General features: G+C 40.5%; 1 protein-coding gene and 1 non-coding gene across 2 annotated transcripts in view; both read left to right on the top strand.

The window, feature by feature from the left end:
- PTCD3 (pentatricopeptide repeat domain 3) overlaps nt 1-15,839 on the top strand; it is a 31,682-nt gene extending 15,843 nt beyond the window's left edge. Inside the window, 16 exon segments of the mRNA NM_001132569.2 lie at nt 1,316-1,377; nt 2,614-2,701; nt 3,076-3,136; nt 3,420-3,505; nt 4,769-4,913; nt 5,551-5,601; nt 8,258-8,347; nt 8,694-8,722; nt 9,937-10,043; nt 10,799-10,877; nt 10,967-11,057; nt 11,935-12,020; nt 12,485-12,633; nt 14,163-14,204; nt 14,626-14,784; nt 15,114-15,839. Coding sequence (NP_001126041.1) covers nt 1,316-1,377; nt 2,614-2,701; nt 3,076-3,136; nt 3,420-3,505; nt 4,769-4,913; nt 5,551-5,601; nt 8,258-8,347; nt 8,694-8,722; nt 9,937-10,043; nt 10,799-10,877; nt 10,967-11,057; nt 11,935-12,020; nt 12,485-12,633; nt 14,163-14,204; nt 14,626-14,784; nt 15,114-15,204 — 1,416 coding nt within the window. The 3' untranslated portion in view covers nt 15,205-15,839.
- On the top strand, nt 13,515-13,651 carry LOC112132197 (small nucleolar RNA SNORD94). The gene has a single exon (XR_002914004.2). It is a non-coding gene; the product is annotated as a small nucleolar RNA SNORD94 (small nucleolar RNA).
- Nucleotides 15,840-16,422: the final 583 nt, after the last annotated feature.

The raw sequence follows: 16,422 nt of genomic DNA, 5'->3' as shown, positions 1-16,422 counted from the left end.
TACTCTTTGCCCAACTAAATGTGGATTTCTTGTTTCCCCCTCAGAGACAAGATCTCACTCTATCATCTAGGGTGGAGTGCAGTGATGCTATCATAGCTTACTGCATGCAGCCTTTGACTCCTGGGCTCAAGTGTTCCTCCTTCCTCATTCTCCCAAATAGCTAGGACCACAAGTGTGGGCCACCATGCCTGGCTAGTTTTTTTTTGGGTGGGGAGGGCGGGTAGACATAGGGTCTTGCTGTATTGCCCAGTATGGTGTCTTCAACTCTGGGGCTCAAGCGATCCTTCAGCCTCCTAAAGTTTTGGGATTACTGACCACTGCACCTGGCCAAATGTGGATTATTTATGTAGAGAACTTTACATTTTTAAAAGTGCATAGGCAGTAGGTTGCAGTTACACCTTGCTTTCCAGAGCATCACTTCCTGAAGCCCTGCTCTGGTTGGCCCTCTGCCTCGCCAGCCCCAGCTCTTGAGGCAGCAAGCTACAGAGCCAGCACTGACCTCTGCAATGCCAACCAAGCTTGTATTGCTCTACGTCAGCCTCATCCCAGACCTTGGTTTATAAATAAAGACAAGATTTAGTCTTGTAGGAAGTCTTGCCAGGTGCAGTGGCTCACACTTGTAATCCCAGCACTTTGGGAGGCCGAGGCGGGTGGATCATGAGGTCAGGAGATCAAGACCATCCTGGCTAACATGGTGAAATCCCGTCCCTACTAAAAAAAATACAAAAAATTAACTGGGCGTGGTGGCACGCGCCTGTAGTCCCAGCTACTCTGGAGGCGGAGGCAGGAGAATTGCTTGAACCCAGGAGGTGGAGGTTGCAGTGAGCCGAGACCGCGCCACTGCATTCCAACCTGGGCAACAGAGCGAGACTCTGTCTTAAAAAAAAAAAAAAGAAGTCTTAGTTTGCTTGGGTGAGTGTTAGGCGTTAACTATATGTTGTTTATCTTGCTTTCACCCTAATTATGACAGTTTATCTGTATGGATCAAGCCAGATGTAGTCTCTGAGCAAATAGGCTGTGTTGTTTGGTTTTCCTCTTTCTATCTAAGGAGCAGGCCATACAGGGAACTGGCTTCATCTTGTCTTCACGCTGTCACTTGTTGCTTTGAGAGTCAACTTGGCTTTTCATCTGATTTGCACTTAAGAAATTAACTGTATAGGTGTAAGCGTTATTGGGCTTCCTCTTTGCCTTCTGCTGGATCTATTTTTCCTTTATTTTTCTGAGTTCCCTTTGCCTTTCTGATTTTGAGTAGTCTGACTGGGAAATGCATTCCATTGCCTTAACTTTTATTTCTCTTGATGATTATTCATTTCAGGAAGTGGAAAATGATGAGACATCTAGGAGGAAAGCTGGTCATCAGTTTGGAGTTACATGGCAGTATGTCACACATAATTAGAACCTTGAATTACAGTGTCTTACAGTGCATGGAATATGCCCCATCACCCTGTGAAGATGTTTTCTTGTGATGTTCTAAAATAATTGATTTTTATTGTGCAATATAAATTTCACTATTTGTATTCATACACATTTAGACTGTTTTTCAATAAGGTCTTTATCTCCATTCAACAACACAAGAATCTGTTGAGAGGTTGACCCTTTTTTTTCCCTCATCTGTTTAACTCAGCATAACTTTCATATGGTATGGTTCCTTTGGTAGTTTCATTAACAGTGCTACCTTGGAATATATACCTCTAATTCTGAAAGATTTAATACTTTTGTTTACTAAAAATATCATAGACACTAGAGTGTACTGCTAAATTAAGACCACTGACCAACATGTAGGTAGACATACACAGCAGTTTGAATGAAAGGCAATAACTTAATTATATTGGAGAATTAGCTGGGTGTCTAAAAGGAAGATATTTCATGTGAATGTCTGGAGAGAGAAAGCTACCATGATTATCTAAAATTGTTATTGACGTGATGAATTTGATAGGATGAAAGATTAAATTCCTTGGGGTAGGCTGGATGCAGTGCCTCACGCCTGTAATCCTGGTGCCGTGGGAGGCCGAGGCAGGTGGATCACTTGAGGTCAGGGGTTTGAGACCAGCCTGGCCAACATGGTGAAACCTCATCTCTACTAAAAATACAACAATTAGCTAGGCGTGGTGGCACATGCCTGTAATTCCAGCTACTCTGGAAGTGGAGGCAGGAGAGTCACTTAAACCTGGGAGGTGGAGGTTATGGAATGAGAGAAGAGTTAAAAGTACATATGCTAGAATATGACCAGAAGGATCCAAAAGAAACCATTTTGCCTCTGGGAAATAGTATCTGAAGATTGAAGAAGGTGAGGAAACTTTACTAGGGACTTTATCATACAGTTGCTTCTTGTTTTTAATAGCATAGATATTTATATACTTGTTTATAAACTTTTCATTTTCAATTGTAATTCTGCCATTTAACCTGCAAAGCCCTGACAACACATTAAGATCGTTAAGTCTTGATTTTCCCCATTTTCAAAATGATAATAACCATAACACCCTGTAAGAATTGAGATAATGTATGTAAAGTACTTGGCACATTGCCTAGAACATAATAAACCGTCAGTAAATGGTGGTAGCTCTCACTGGTATTTCCTATTGCCCGGGTTCACATTTACTCTCTTGTGTCTAGAGCAAAAAACAACGCTGAGAGAATCTTTTCTCTAATGCCAGAGAAAAATGCACATTCCTATTGCACAATGATCCGAGGAATGGTGAAGGTACATTTGTTTCATTTATTTTTGTCTTTCATTTCCACCGATCAGGGTGTTTCAGCCTCAGAACTACTAACATTTTGGGTCAGGTAATTTGTTGTGGGGTCTGTCCTTTGCAATGTGGGTTGTTAGTAGCTCCCTGGCTTCTACCCACTGGATGTGAGTGGTACACTCCTCCCCAACTTTCAGTTGTGACAAAAATATGTTTAGGCATTACCAGTGGATAGAAAACCCCACTGCACTAGAGTATGAGCTTCATGAGAACAGGAGCCTGATCTATTGAGCCTGAGCTATATTACCAAACTCTAGGACAGAAATGTACAAGGACTTCTTAAGTAAATGAATTTGATGATGCTTAATTTTTCCTTTTCCTTTTCCAGCACCGAGCTTATGAGCAGGCGTTAAACTTGTACACTGAGTTACTAAACAACAGACTCCATGGTGAGTTTGAGAGCTCCCCCCCGTCCCTTTTTCCATTTCCTTCTTTCTCTTAGTTGTCTGTGTGAAGGCTTTGGATCGTGCCTCAGTCACTGGCCTGCACTTTGCCTTTTCCTGGGGCATAGGTGATTGAAGCAAGAGTAGAGATCCGGAGAGGAGAGGAGTTTTCCAGTTTTGTGGACATGTGATTAGTCAAGGGACACATAGGAATGACTGCTTTGCCTTAAACTCAGCCATTTAGGGATTAATCTTCAACCCCAAATTTTATCATTTTATTATTTTACAGCTGATGTATACACATTTAATGCACTGACTGAAGCAACAGTATGCGTGATAAATGAGAAATTTGAGGAAAAATGGAGTAAAATACAGGTAAGGAGGAATCCTCAGTTTATTTTTTAATAGGGCTTAAATACTCTTTACTGGAAATACATGGGCTGGCCAGGTGTGGTGGCTCAAACCTGTAATCACAGCACTTTGGGAGGCCGAGGCGGGCAGATCACCTGAGGCCAGGAGTTCGAGACCAGCCTGGCCAACACGGTGAAACCCGTCTCTACTAAAAGTACAAACAATTAGCTGGGCGTGGTGGTGCATGCCTGTAATCCCAGCTACTTGGGAAGCTGAGGCAAGAGAATCGATTGAACCCGGGAGGCAGAGGTTGCTGTGAGCAGAGATCGTACCACTGCACTCCAGCCTGGGCAACAGAGCAAGACTCCGTCTCAAAAAAAAAAGAGAAGTACATGGTCTGGAGACAGCATTTATGAGCACGTGTATGGCAGTCACTGTGTAGCAGTTACCTGTTCACTACCCTTTCCGCAGCCCTGGAACTTAGCTGCGTCTGGCACATAAGAAGAAAAAGTTACTTGACCCAGAGTATACAGCTAGAATTCTGGACCATTTTATTCATTTATTTTTCATAATAGTTTTTCTGTTACAAAGTAATGCATATTTGCTGTCAAATCCTATCAGGTATAAGTTCAAAAAGTTGAAATCACTGGATTGATTCTCACCTAGTAACTTAAGAATAGAAACGGCTGGGCACAGTGGCTCATGCCTATAATCCCAGCACTTTGAGGCTGAGGTGGGTGGATTACCTTAGGTCAGGAGTTTGTGACCAGCCTGACTAACATGGTGAAACCCTGTCTCTACTACAAAAATACAAAAATTAGCCGGGCATAGTGGTGCACGCCTGTAGTCGCAGCTACTCAGGAGGCTGAGGCAGGAGAATCGCCTCAGCCCACAAGGCAGAGGTTGCATTGAGCCAAGATCGCGCCACTGCACTCCAGCCTGGGCAAGAAGAGCGAAACTCTGTCTCAAAAAAAAAAACCAAACCACTTTTTTATATCATACTAGTCTATTATTTTTGCGTCTTTTCTTGGAAAACTCTCCTAGGTGGAAGACTGAAGATAGTTGACCACCTCTATCAAGTGGGGTGGGTATTTGAATTAGCAGGCTTCTTTAAAAGGCAGAATCATGGAACCTGCTAATTAATAAACAGTTCTTAAAAGAGGGATATAGTTACTAACCTGCTTTAAACATAAGCAAGAATGCTAAATTCTTTATTTTGTATGAAACATAGATTATTGGACAGATTACCCAGGCATGAAAGATACTTCTTGTTTTTTATTCAACTAGGAGCTGCTAAGACACATGGTTGCTCAGAAGGTGAAACCAAATCTGCAGACTTTTAATACCATTCTGAAATGTCTCCGAAGATTTCATGTGTTTGCAAGATCTCCGGCCTTACAGATTTTACGTGAAATGAAAGCCATTGGAATAGGTGAGGATGCACCCTTGAGTCCTCTGAGGACAGAGACTGTGCCAGCCAGAGGTTTCAGGGCTACATAAGCAAAGAGCTTTAAATTATTCTGCTGCTTACATAATATGTTGGAAATTTTCTTTCCACGTTTGGCACATTTAATTACATGTACTTATTACAGTGGGAGTGCCTTTATCATCTTAGTGTTCATTAGTATTTTAGGTACTTTGTTTATGGATCTGTTGAATCTGAGGAGAAGTGATTGCTTTGAGTTAGCTAGTTTTAAATTCATGACATTTTCCCAGCATAATTTAGGTATTTGAACCTAAGTGTGTGCTAGTGTATTGTATATTTTTCATTAATTACTTTATTGGAAGTTGCTTTGGGAATCAGTTCACTTCAATATATTTTACTGTTCTCAGTAAAGAATGTGACTAATAAGTATTTGGACTTTGAAAAAGTGATACAGTCTTTATGATAGTTTTTTACCTTTACATTAATGAGTTGGAAAATATCTTTGTTCAAAGGAATAGAAATGTATATTTTGCTTAAATATTAACAATATGTTTTTAATTCAGTGTGTCTCAGTAAACTATATTTTGGATTGCTGTGTTTTTACCTCATTGTTTTTTTTTTTCTATCTACCTGGTAATTTGAGAACCCTCACTTGCAACATATCACCATATTATTCACGTGTTTGATCAACCTGGTATGTATGGCCTTAAATTGTGTTAATTTATATAGAAAATTGACCAGCTTTCTTGAATTTATGTGATTAATTGTTGTAGGTTATCTTCTCTGCATATGAATTAAGAAAAGAGAATTTGTAAATTAACCTGTACAACCTGAGCAGAAAGTTGTGGCTTTTTTTTTAGACAGGATCTTGCTTATTGCAGCCTTGAACTCCTGGGCTCAAACATTCCTCCCTCCTCAGCCTCCTGAGTAGTTAGGATTACAGATGCCCACCAGCATGCCCAGCTGATTTTTTTTTTATTGGACAGGGTCTTACTACCTAAAATTATTCTTGAGGGTAGCAATCTTGTTTGTGGTCTAAAACTTGAGCTGGAGGGGAGAGGGTTATGGATTGTACTGGCACTGATGTTGTACAAACAGGAATTGGGTAGAATATATTTTGGTTGAAGTTCCTTTTGTTCTCTGGAGCTGTGCTATTTAATACCGTAGCCACTAGCCACATGTGGCCCGTTAATTAAAATTAAGTAAAATAATAAATTATTTTGTCACATGGGTGCTCAGTAGCCATGTGTCTAGTGGCTACCATGTTTAGTGATGCAGATTCAGAACATTTCCATCTTTGCCAAAAGTTTGTGGACATTGCTGCTCCAGAGGAAAGGTAAACTTACTGTGAAGCGTTTTGGGAGGACCTCGAGGCTCCATTCGTTGTCCACTTTTAGGTCAGTTCCCGTGGGAGCTCTGCTCTGTAGTAGATGGACTTTGAAGAAAGACACACCTGAGCTGAGATGTCCACTCTGCCATTTATTTACCAGCTATGTCAAAGCGACTGGATACCTACCTGAGGAATAGCAGCAGGGTGTGGTAGTTAAATGAGTTCCACACCGTGTCTGCTACTGTGCTTGGAGGGCACATATGAGGCACTCAAAATCTTTTGGTTCTTATCCATTATCCCCAGCCTAAGAAATAACCCTTGAGTTCAGAATTGACAGTTCTAGTCATTCTTTCTTGTGGATAGACTATAAAAATTACAGAAGGGAAGTTCATTCTCTCTGGTTTGGAGGACTAATTTTGTAAAATCCATATCCTCACCTGTATAGGCAAATTTTATCTTTAGGAAAAGGAACCAGTTAATTGACTATACCTTGGAAACAGGTAAACAGTTTCCATAATTGTGTCCCCTAAAATTTTACTCAACCTTGGTGAGATTGTGATGGAGCTGGTATTTCTGACTCCAAAGTATATTCCTTTCCTCTATAACTCTCATCACTGGTTCAATTGCTAATCAAAGTCAGATGTACTTACATTTCCTAAGTAACAGCCAGGACTGGGGGATGGGGGATCTGGGGGAGCCGTGTTGGTTTGTCTTATGTATGTAAATTGCCTGTCTGCAACAGTAATTTTGGCTTACGCCTGTAATCCCAGTAATTTAGGAAGCCAAGGCAGGAGGATTGCTTGAGCCCAGGAGTTTGAAACCAACATAGAGAGACCTCCATGTCTACTAAACATGAAAAAAGTAGCTGGGCATGGTGGCGCACCCCTGTAGTCCCAGCTACTCAGGAGTGTGAGGCAGGAGGATTGCTTGTGGCCAGGAGGTTGAAGTTGCAGTAAGCTGCGTTTGCCCCACTGCACTCCAGCCTAGGTGACAGAGCAAGACCCTGTCTCAATAGTAATAATAATTTCTAGGAATTTACCCAAAAGAGAGAGCCTAAAATAACGTAGAAACAATACATTGAAAAGAGAATATTATGTAACTAATAAAATTAAGAATGTTAGCAAAGGGAAGCATGCTTGAGTAAATTGTGAAACACTATCTGTGCTGTCATTACAGCTTTACTACCACAAACATACAGAACAGGTAGGGAAAGGAGTGTAGAGAAATATTTGACTGGGAATATTGCAGATGATTTTCTGACCTATTAGTGCTCAGTTCATGCTATTTTTAAGAACTGCCCTGTCCATTAATTCTAGTTTACTTTTTCTTGACCTCATTCTGATTATATTTAAAGGGAACACAAATGATTACTAGCAAAAAACATTTTTGGCCGGGTGCAGTGGCTCATGCCTGTGGTCCCAGCACTTTGGGAGGCCGAGGTGGGCAGATCACAAGGTCAGGAGTTCAAGACCAGCCTGGTCAATATGGTGAAACCCCGTGTCTACTAAAAATACAAAAATTAGCCAGATGTGGTGGTGGGGGCCTTAGTCCCAGCTGCTCGGAAGGCTGAGGCAGGAGAATCGCTTGAACCCGGGAGGCGGAGGTTGTAGTGAGCCGAGATTGTGCCATCACACTCCAGCCAGGGCAATAGTGCAAGATTCCGTCTCAAAAAAAAAAAAATTTGTTTTTCTAAGTATGCTGGTTTGGTGAGGGAGTGTGTGTTACTGTCTGCCGCCTGCTTCAGTAAGTCAGGCTTCATGTGAAAAGACTATATATAAAGGAAGGGGAAAGTCTCAGTGGAGCACATGAACAGAGACCTGTGATTATTCCAGATTTTACAGAGAATTGCTCTCTGCAGGGTATAGTGGTTCCTTTAGCAAGCATTGGTCTCCACCCAGCTCTATGCGAGGACTTAGGCTGGAGGTGGAGGAAGGAGAAATGTGTCCCTTTGTATTAGGTACTGTGAGTTTGGTGGTGGTAAAGGAAGTGGATTAAACACATTTGCTTTCTTGTTTTGCAGGAGACCCTTTAAAGAGATCATCCTTCATCATTTATGATATAATGAATGAATTAATGGGAAAGAGATTTTCTCCAAAGGACCCAGATGATGGCATGTATAGAAATCACTTGTGTTTTCCTCCTCTAAAGACAGAGGGCCGGTTTACCTGAGTACCAGTTAGAGGCCTTGTGATCCCTATAGCTTAGAAGTATTTTTTTCTTATTTTATTTTTAAATAGATTTGAGTACATAGTAGGTGTACATAGCTTAGTAATATTTGCCATGATCTTTCTGAGAAAGCCAAAATTGTGGCACGTTCCTGCCTCTCTTAAGTTTTTACGTTCTTAGCTTTATCTTGCATGTTACCAGTTTTGTTGGCAGGATTTTTGTTAATGTTACTGACTTGAAAATATATTTTATCCATTGTAACCAAAGCTCTTGTGAACTTTGATTTTCAGATAAGTTTTTTCAGTCAGCCATGAGCATAGTAAGTATCATTTCTTTATTAATTTGCTATCCATTTCCTAAATTTATCTGTAACTGGAGAGTTCTCCCTGGTTCTTTTCACTTTCTAACTCTTCTGTTCATGTCTTTGCTTCTGTTTTTTCTTCTTTCTCTAAAATCTATAATTTTTTTTTTCTTTGAGATGGAGGTTCACTGTGTCACCCACGCTGGAGTGCAGTGGCTCACCGCAACCTCTGCCTCCTGGGTTCAAGCGATTCTCCTGCCTCAGCCTCCCGAATAGCTGGGACTACAGGTGTGCGTCACCACGCCTGGCTAATTTTTGTATTTTTTGTGGTAGAGATGAAGTTTCACCATGTTGACCAGACTGGTTTGAACTCCTGACCACCTCCCAAAGTGTTGGGATTACAGGCCTGAGCCAACACGCCTGGCCTAAAATCTGTACTTTTCAATCACATACTATCCCTACCCTTTGTTTATTGTTTACATTGATGTTTTTCATGCCCCTGAACAGATAAGCTTCCATAATATTTCAGATTTGCCTATTAGTAAGTTAAAATTGATAATGGTTTTTCTTTTAGTTTATGTAATCATGCTTATCATAGGAAAAATTTCAAGCAGTTTTAGGATGAACCCGGTTCCCTAGGGGTAATTTAATTGCTTTACTATTAGATTGGTGCAAAAGTAATTATGGCCTTTGCCATTACTTTCCATGGCAAAAACCGCAATTACAAAAGCCACTACTTTCAATAGCAAAAACCACAATTACTTTTGCACCAACCTAGTATTTAGTGTGGATCCTCACAAGGTTTTTACTCTGGGTACTCAAGTGTATGCATATCCAGGCATACTTTCAGGGTGTTTTATTTATTGGCAGCAATCAGTATTTCATAGTAAGAACTATAACTTAACTTTCCTGTGGGTAGATTTTGGAGTTATTTCATGGAGATTTTTACTAGTCCAGACTCTGCAGTGCAGGTGTCTTTTGTGCACTTGACCAGGTGGTGTTATAGGATTAATTTTTAATGGTATAATTGCTAAATTAAAATAATACTGTAATAAATTTCACAAAACTTGGGATTTGTCTCCCCCCCATTTCTTGTAACTTATTTGCTGTCAACCAATAATACGTTGAATCAACATTAAGTATTTTCACAAGACACTCTACTGTTTTTATTTATTTGTGAACCACTGGGTGACAGGATATCAGAGTGATACTTACTACTTGCAAATTTTCAGTGCTCATCTCTCAGAGATCTAGAACTTGCCTACCAAGTACATGGCCTTTTAAATACCGGAGACAACTGGAAATTCATTGGACCTGATCATCATCGTAATTTCTATTAGTAAGTGTGTTGGAAACACATCCTTTTGCATGAGTTACCAGATTCTGCAAGTGGGAGGCTGTTGATGTCCCTTCATACCTCACTTGTGGTTTCAGGCAGCATGCCAGTGATCTAATAGGACATGTTAATTGAGCACTTAGGAATTAAAGCAGTGGTAAAAGTACCAGATTTGAAAGACTAGTTTGTGTCCTTTAAGGGTTTTTTTTTTTTTTTTTTTTTTTTGCAACACTGTAAAATCCACATATCTTTTTCCTCTACCCCCTCTCATTTTACATTTTCAAATTGCTATAGCAGGGTGAGCCCTGAAGATTTCCTCTCACCTCCCTTGTTTTTGTATTCAGAGATGAAGATACTGGAACCCAGAGATACTCCCTAAATGGGTTTGCTTTTAGGCAGATAAGAACATGAATTTAAGAAGGCAGCTTGTTAACAGATGTGTGAGACTTGTTTTCTGTGTATCCAAATCCTTGTTTCACATTGAATGTTTTAAAAATGAATTTGAAATTCAGTATCTATTCACCCCATGACCTAAGAGTATACAGAGGAACCAGTTAGAAATGACCAGTTGAGGGTAGAGTGTTTAATTGAGAAGTCAGCACATACTGGCAGCTCTTAAACCAAATATTGGCTCGTTTAACTTGAAATTGTAAGTATTTTGAAATTCTTTGTAACATATGCTATAATTTCAATCCTTATTTCCCCTGTTGTCAGACATAGCGACTTTAGACTAAACATACTTTTTGCCTTCATCACAGTTCCAAGTTCTTCGATTTGATTTGTCTAATGGAACAAATTGATGTTACCTTGAAGTGGTATGAGGACCTGATACCCTCAGTAAGATGGTTCATTACTTGTTATTTATCATTCTAGATGAATTGGGTTTCTGCAGATTAATGCTTTAAAAATGTGTTTCTCTTAATCAGGTCTACTTTCCCCACTCCCAAACATTGATACATCTTCTCCAAGCATTGGATGTGGCCAATCGGCTAGAAATGATTCCTAAAATTTGGAAAGGTCAGTTTTACTTTTTATGTGTACAGGTGCATCTCACCTCAATATCCTCTATTTTGATAATGAATGTGCTGACATTACTGTTAGGGATGAAAACTTCCATTTTGACTGAACTGAATGTGTTAGCTGAGACCTACTTCAAGGTCATGTGCTCATGTTGTATGTTGGCTATCAGGAGAAAAATTTGTTGAAAATGACTTAAGTCAGTCCCTTTGTGACATAGGAATGAGCTGAGTTTTGTGCACCTGTTGTGGGATATGACCCAAAGAAAATAAATGCTAATGACGTGGCAGACCTTAAATCTGAATAAAGGTCTTTGACCCGAAAGCCTGTGTGATTCCTCTGTGCCAGTGTTGCCTCACTTTGCTAACCACAGTCAGTGATGATTATGTTTCCAAGTAACATAATCCATAAAACATAACAAAGCCATGAGCATCACGCATCACGGGTGTGTGTGTCTTATGTGTATAACTTGGCTGCAAAATGAAATAGGTACTCTGTATCTTTCACTAGGTGACTACTGTATTATAAAGTCAGTAGGCTCTAGTCCTGCCCTCCTGCTTCACACGACTGCTCTAATGAGTAATAAAAGTATATCAAAAATTCCCAAGTGCTATAAAACAACGTCTTACCACATGGAGCTGGTGTCCGCTCCCATGTAGTGCACATGCCGTGATGAACACGTCACTGGAACAAGGCCCAGGCATTGGCTTTTACATTTGTTCCACTGTGAATCCTGGTGGGTTTCTGGAATCCTGGGATGAGCCTAGAATAAATAACAGCAACTTATTTTTACCCACCAAAAAATAGGTTGACAGTGAACAAGAGAGTGTTGGTTTTACATAACAATGATCACTCCTTGTTCCTTTCTTGTTTCAAGATAGTAAAGAATATGGTCATACTTTCCGCAGCGACCTGAGAGAAGAGATCCTGAAGCTCATGGCAAGGGACAAGCACCCACCAGAGGTAGGCCTGAAACTCATCAGCCAGTATGTCCTCCCATACTGAGGTCTTTTTAAGGCTAGCTTCCCTGGTTTCATCTGCCATTTTGGAGAGTTCTGCCACCCAAACCCATATTTGAGTGATGATAACATCTAAACATATCTTGCCCTTAGCAGAAATTTGTTCTTAAAGTTACCCTCTTTCCTGTAGTCCAAAGCAAGCAACATGAAATTAGCTTCTGTCTTCAGCTTGCTTTTTAAAAAATCTCCATCTATAAAGGAAATGCATAGCTGAATTTGAAAGTTGTGGCTAATCAAAATACTTAAGACAGGGTCCTTTTTTTTATTAAATTACTTGTGTGCTATACACATAATATATTCAAATGGTAAAATGCATTGCTCAGATTTTAAGGATCCTGTGTTAGTCTCCTGAACTGAAATTCTCATAAAACCAGTTAGGCAGTTCTGCTGACTCCTAAAGCTTCTCAGCTTCAGGTGGCATTTGCTGACTGTGCTGCTGATATCAAATCTGCGTATGAAAGCCAACACATCAGACAGACTGCTCAGGATTGGCCAGCCACCTCTCTCAACTGTATAGCTATCCTCTTTTTAAGGGCTGGGAGAACTCAGGAAGCCTGGTGAGTACAGTACCACAAGTATACACTTCAGAAGCTTTTGTATTTGGATCTAAAACATTGACCCACGCTGGTAGAGGTTCTTTCATTTGGCCATATAACAAGTATTTGATTCGGAAACTTGCAAATACCAACTAGAAAGCAAACTTTTGGAAGAAGACAATATGCATGATGTGCTTGAGATAAGGCATAGTTCTCTCAAAACCATAGGGTGAGAATTATCTTTCTACTTTCTGTGTCTATGGACAAGTCAGTCACTTAACCTCATTACTCCACTTAAATGGACTAAAGATCAAAGAAATATATGATCAAAGAAACGTAGTTTTGAAAATGTTTTGGTCATTTGGGTTACTGAAGTATTTTTGGATGCTTCTGCCATCCCACTCTCCAGCTTCAAATGTGGGCTGTGTACTTAGACTTCTGGAAGCTGGCATTTACGCACATTAACTAAACTTGGCCTTGACCACAACCCATCCTTGGTTGGTGCCACTGTGTTCTGGTTATGTTTTTATCAGCACTTCATTCACATACTAATTTTTAGTGTTTGTGAATGGGAACCTTATGCATATTCATGTTTCCAAAAATGAGCAAAAGGATCTTTTGTAGGGGTAGTGACAGGTGGTTTTCCTGTATTTTGTTTTGTATATAAATGTGTGTTCTAAAAGTCATAAGTGGGGGGTGCTTGTGTATGGCTCCTTGTACAAGAAAGTAACTTTATTTGAACATCTGATTGCTAGTCAGCTATCTCCAGGAAAAGATGATGAAGGCTTGTCTTTGATGTGTGGCTCACACACGTCTCTCTAGCAACTATGCTGCTAGTGACAGAGACGTATGACATGCATTTGGTTGTTAGCGCAGGCAGTTTGGCACACACTTGATATGACCAGGCTGTGATGATTGGCGCAGGGGTACGGACCTCAGCTGAGTCATGGGAGCTGAATGTATGTGTTTCTCCTTTGTCCTGCGTGTGGCAGGCTGATGGGGAGCACTTACATGAGACTGTTGCCTCAATCTGAGCCTACACTTCATAACAGAATTCTAAGACAGACTGAACCCCTGCCGTACTTTTAAGAGAGGGAAACAGCATGGTTCCGTTCTATGCCTCTTTTCCAGCTGTGCACAGGATGGATTCCCTCCTTAGAAGGACAGTGGTGATCCTCTACAAGAGGACAAATACAGTCGGAGTATCCCTTTTCCAAAATGCTTGAGACCAGAAGTGTATGGGGTTTTAGATTTTGGAGCATTTTTGTATTAGGAATATTCAGCCTATACCAGCAAATCTCGACATTGGCAGCATATCAGATTTACGTGAAAATTGCAGTGTAGATTCATTTGGGGAGTTTAAGCACCCGTGGTGATTCTCATGTACACACAGGGCTGGGAGCTAGTAGAGCCCACAGATGTGTGTCTTTGGGAGCTTACAGTATAGTTAAGAAAAGGGCATTTAGTCTCTGATTTCAGAGGGAAGACAGCTATAGTATCTGATTGCCTTGTTTTTCTAATAGTATTCATAATCTTTTTCTCTTGAGCAGGAACATGTTGGAGCTTTTCAGGAAGCATAATAAGATTCCTAGGTAAGTTTAAATCAACCAGCTGTCTTTGGGTACAGCCTGGAAGTAGCCACATTGGAATTTCTTCACCAGCCTTAGCCACCACATTTGGGCACTCTTCTGTTAGGCAAGCATACCGTCAACTCCCTATTATCCAGGGCATCCTGAGGCAAGCAGTTTTTTATCTGTGCTCAAGATCATCGTACATTGGGGCTACATTGAATAGATCATCATGAAGTCATATTGAATGAATATTGATAATCCCTTTGGCCCTTTAGACTTTCTAACCTCACTGGAAACAAATAACAATAAATGTTAGACTTCATCTAATTTTGTCTCCAGAAATACTGTTGGGAATTCTATTACTGAACTTACACTGGATCTTGCCTATAAATGTTTTACTGAAGGCGTTGGAGAAAGTTCACACTTTGCCTTTCTTTTACAGAAGTGAGTTGCTGAATGAGCTTATGGACAGTGCAAAAGTGTCTAACAGCCCTTCCCAGGCCATTGAAGTAGTAGAGCTGGCAAGTGCCTTCAGCTTACCTATTTGTGAGGGCCTCACCCAGAGAGTAATGAGTGATTTTGCAATCAACCAGGAACAAAAGTAAGTGGGTCACCATGAAGCAAAGTTTGTAAAATGGAGACCTTTCGTCCATCTGCCCATTCAAAATGTTCATAGCTTTCGATCCTTTCTATTTCCTTGCAAAAAGTCAGAATGTAGTAATTTAATGACTATTTCATTTGTCATGCAAGTCAGGAAGGCCTATAGATTTGACTGTTAGAACCTTTTTCTTTCTAATATAGTTTAACGCAGCTGCAGGGTCCCTTTTTCTGATTTCAAAACTGACAGGCTATAGGTGAGTGTCAGAGACACCGAGAACCCCAGCACCCAGTTGAATTGCAGTGTAATCCTCCATTTTCTTTTCTTAACAGGGAAGCCCTAGGTAATCTAACTGCATTGACCAGTGACAGTGATACTGACAGCAGCAGTGACAGTGACAGTGACACCAGTGAAGGCAAATGAAAGTGGAGATTCAGGAGCAGCAACAGCCTCACCATAGCTGCTGGAATCACACCTGAGAACTGAGATATACCAATATTTAACATTGTTACAAAGAAGAAAAGATACAGATTTGGTGTATTTCTTACTGTGAGGTACAGTCAGTACACAGCTGACTTATGTAGATTTAAGCTGCTAATTTGCTACTTAATAACCATCTATTAATGCACCATTAAAGGCTTAGCATTTAACTAGCAACATTGCGGTTTTCAGATACATGGTGAGGTCCATGGCTCTTGTCATCAGGATAAGCCTGCACACCTACAGTGTCGGTGAGCTGACCTCACGATGCTGTCCTCGTGCGATTGCCCTCTCCTGCTGCTGGACTTCTGCCTTTGTTGGCCTGATGTGCTGCTGTGACGCTGGTCCTTCATCTTAGAAAGGTGTTCATGCAGTTCTATCACAGCTGGGGTTGGGTCAATAGTTTCCCAGTTTCAGGATATTTCGATGTCAGAAATAATGCATCTTAGGAATGACTAAGCAAGATAATGGCAGTTTAGGCTGCACAAATGGTAAAATGACTGTAAATAAATGTTGTAATTAGTGTACACGTTTGCATTTCTGCTAATATAGCTGCTGCCATAGTTTTCTAACTTGAACAGCCATGAATGTTTCATGTCTCCTTTTTTGTCTATACCTGGTACCTATTTTAGTGGTTGAAATGAGAGCTAGTGATGACAGAAGGATGTGGAATGTCTTCTTGACATCATTGTGTATTGCTGGTAATCAAGTTGGTAACGACTACTTCTAGCAGCTCTTACCACTATGACTTAAATGGTCCTGGAAGGCAGTAAGTGGAGGTTTGCAGCATTCCTGCCTTGATGAGGGCTTCTACCACTGACCACTTTGCACATACCTGGCTCCCAGATTTACTTAGGTACCCCATGAGTTGTCCACATGAGCAGCTTCATCTTTACCTTGCCAGAGTTGACAATTATGGGATACTCTAGTCTACGTATACTTGTGTTCCCATCTGTCTGCCATCCTCTGAAGGCCAGGACCCAGTCATACATCCTTAGAAACCAAAGTATGGTTTGTGTTTTCTCTTGGAATGTCAGGTCTTAAGGCATTTAATTGAGGGACAAAAAAAAAAAAAAGCTGATATAGTAGCTAGCTACTTAAGCATCCATGGGTATTGCTCCATATCAAAGCAGATTTGCAGGACAGAGAGTAAATTAGCCT

This window comes from Pongo abelii, chromosome 12 (assembly GCF_028885655.2).
Source record: "Pongo abelii isolate AG06213 chromosome 12, NHGRI_mPonAbe1-v2.0_pri, whole genome shotgun sequence".
Classification (NCBI taxonomy): domain Eukaryota; kingdom Metazoa; phylum Chordata; class Mammalia; order Primates; family Hominidae; genus Pongo; species Pongo abelii.
The sequence above is the reverse complement of the archived record's forward strand: the minus strand, read 5'-3'. Positions and strand labels throughout refer to the sequence as shown.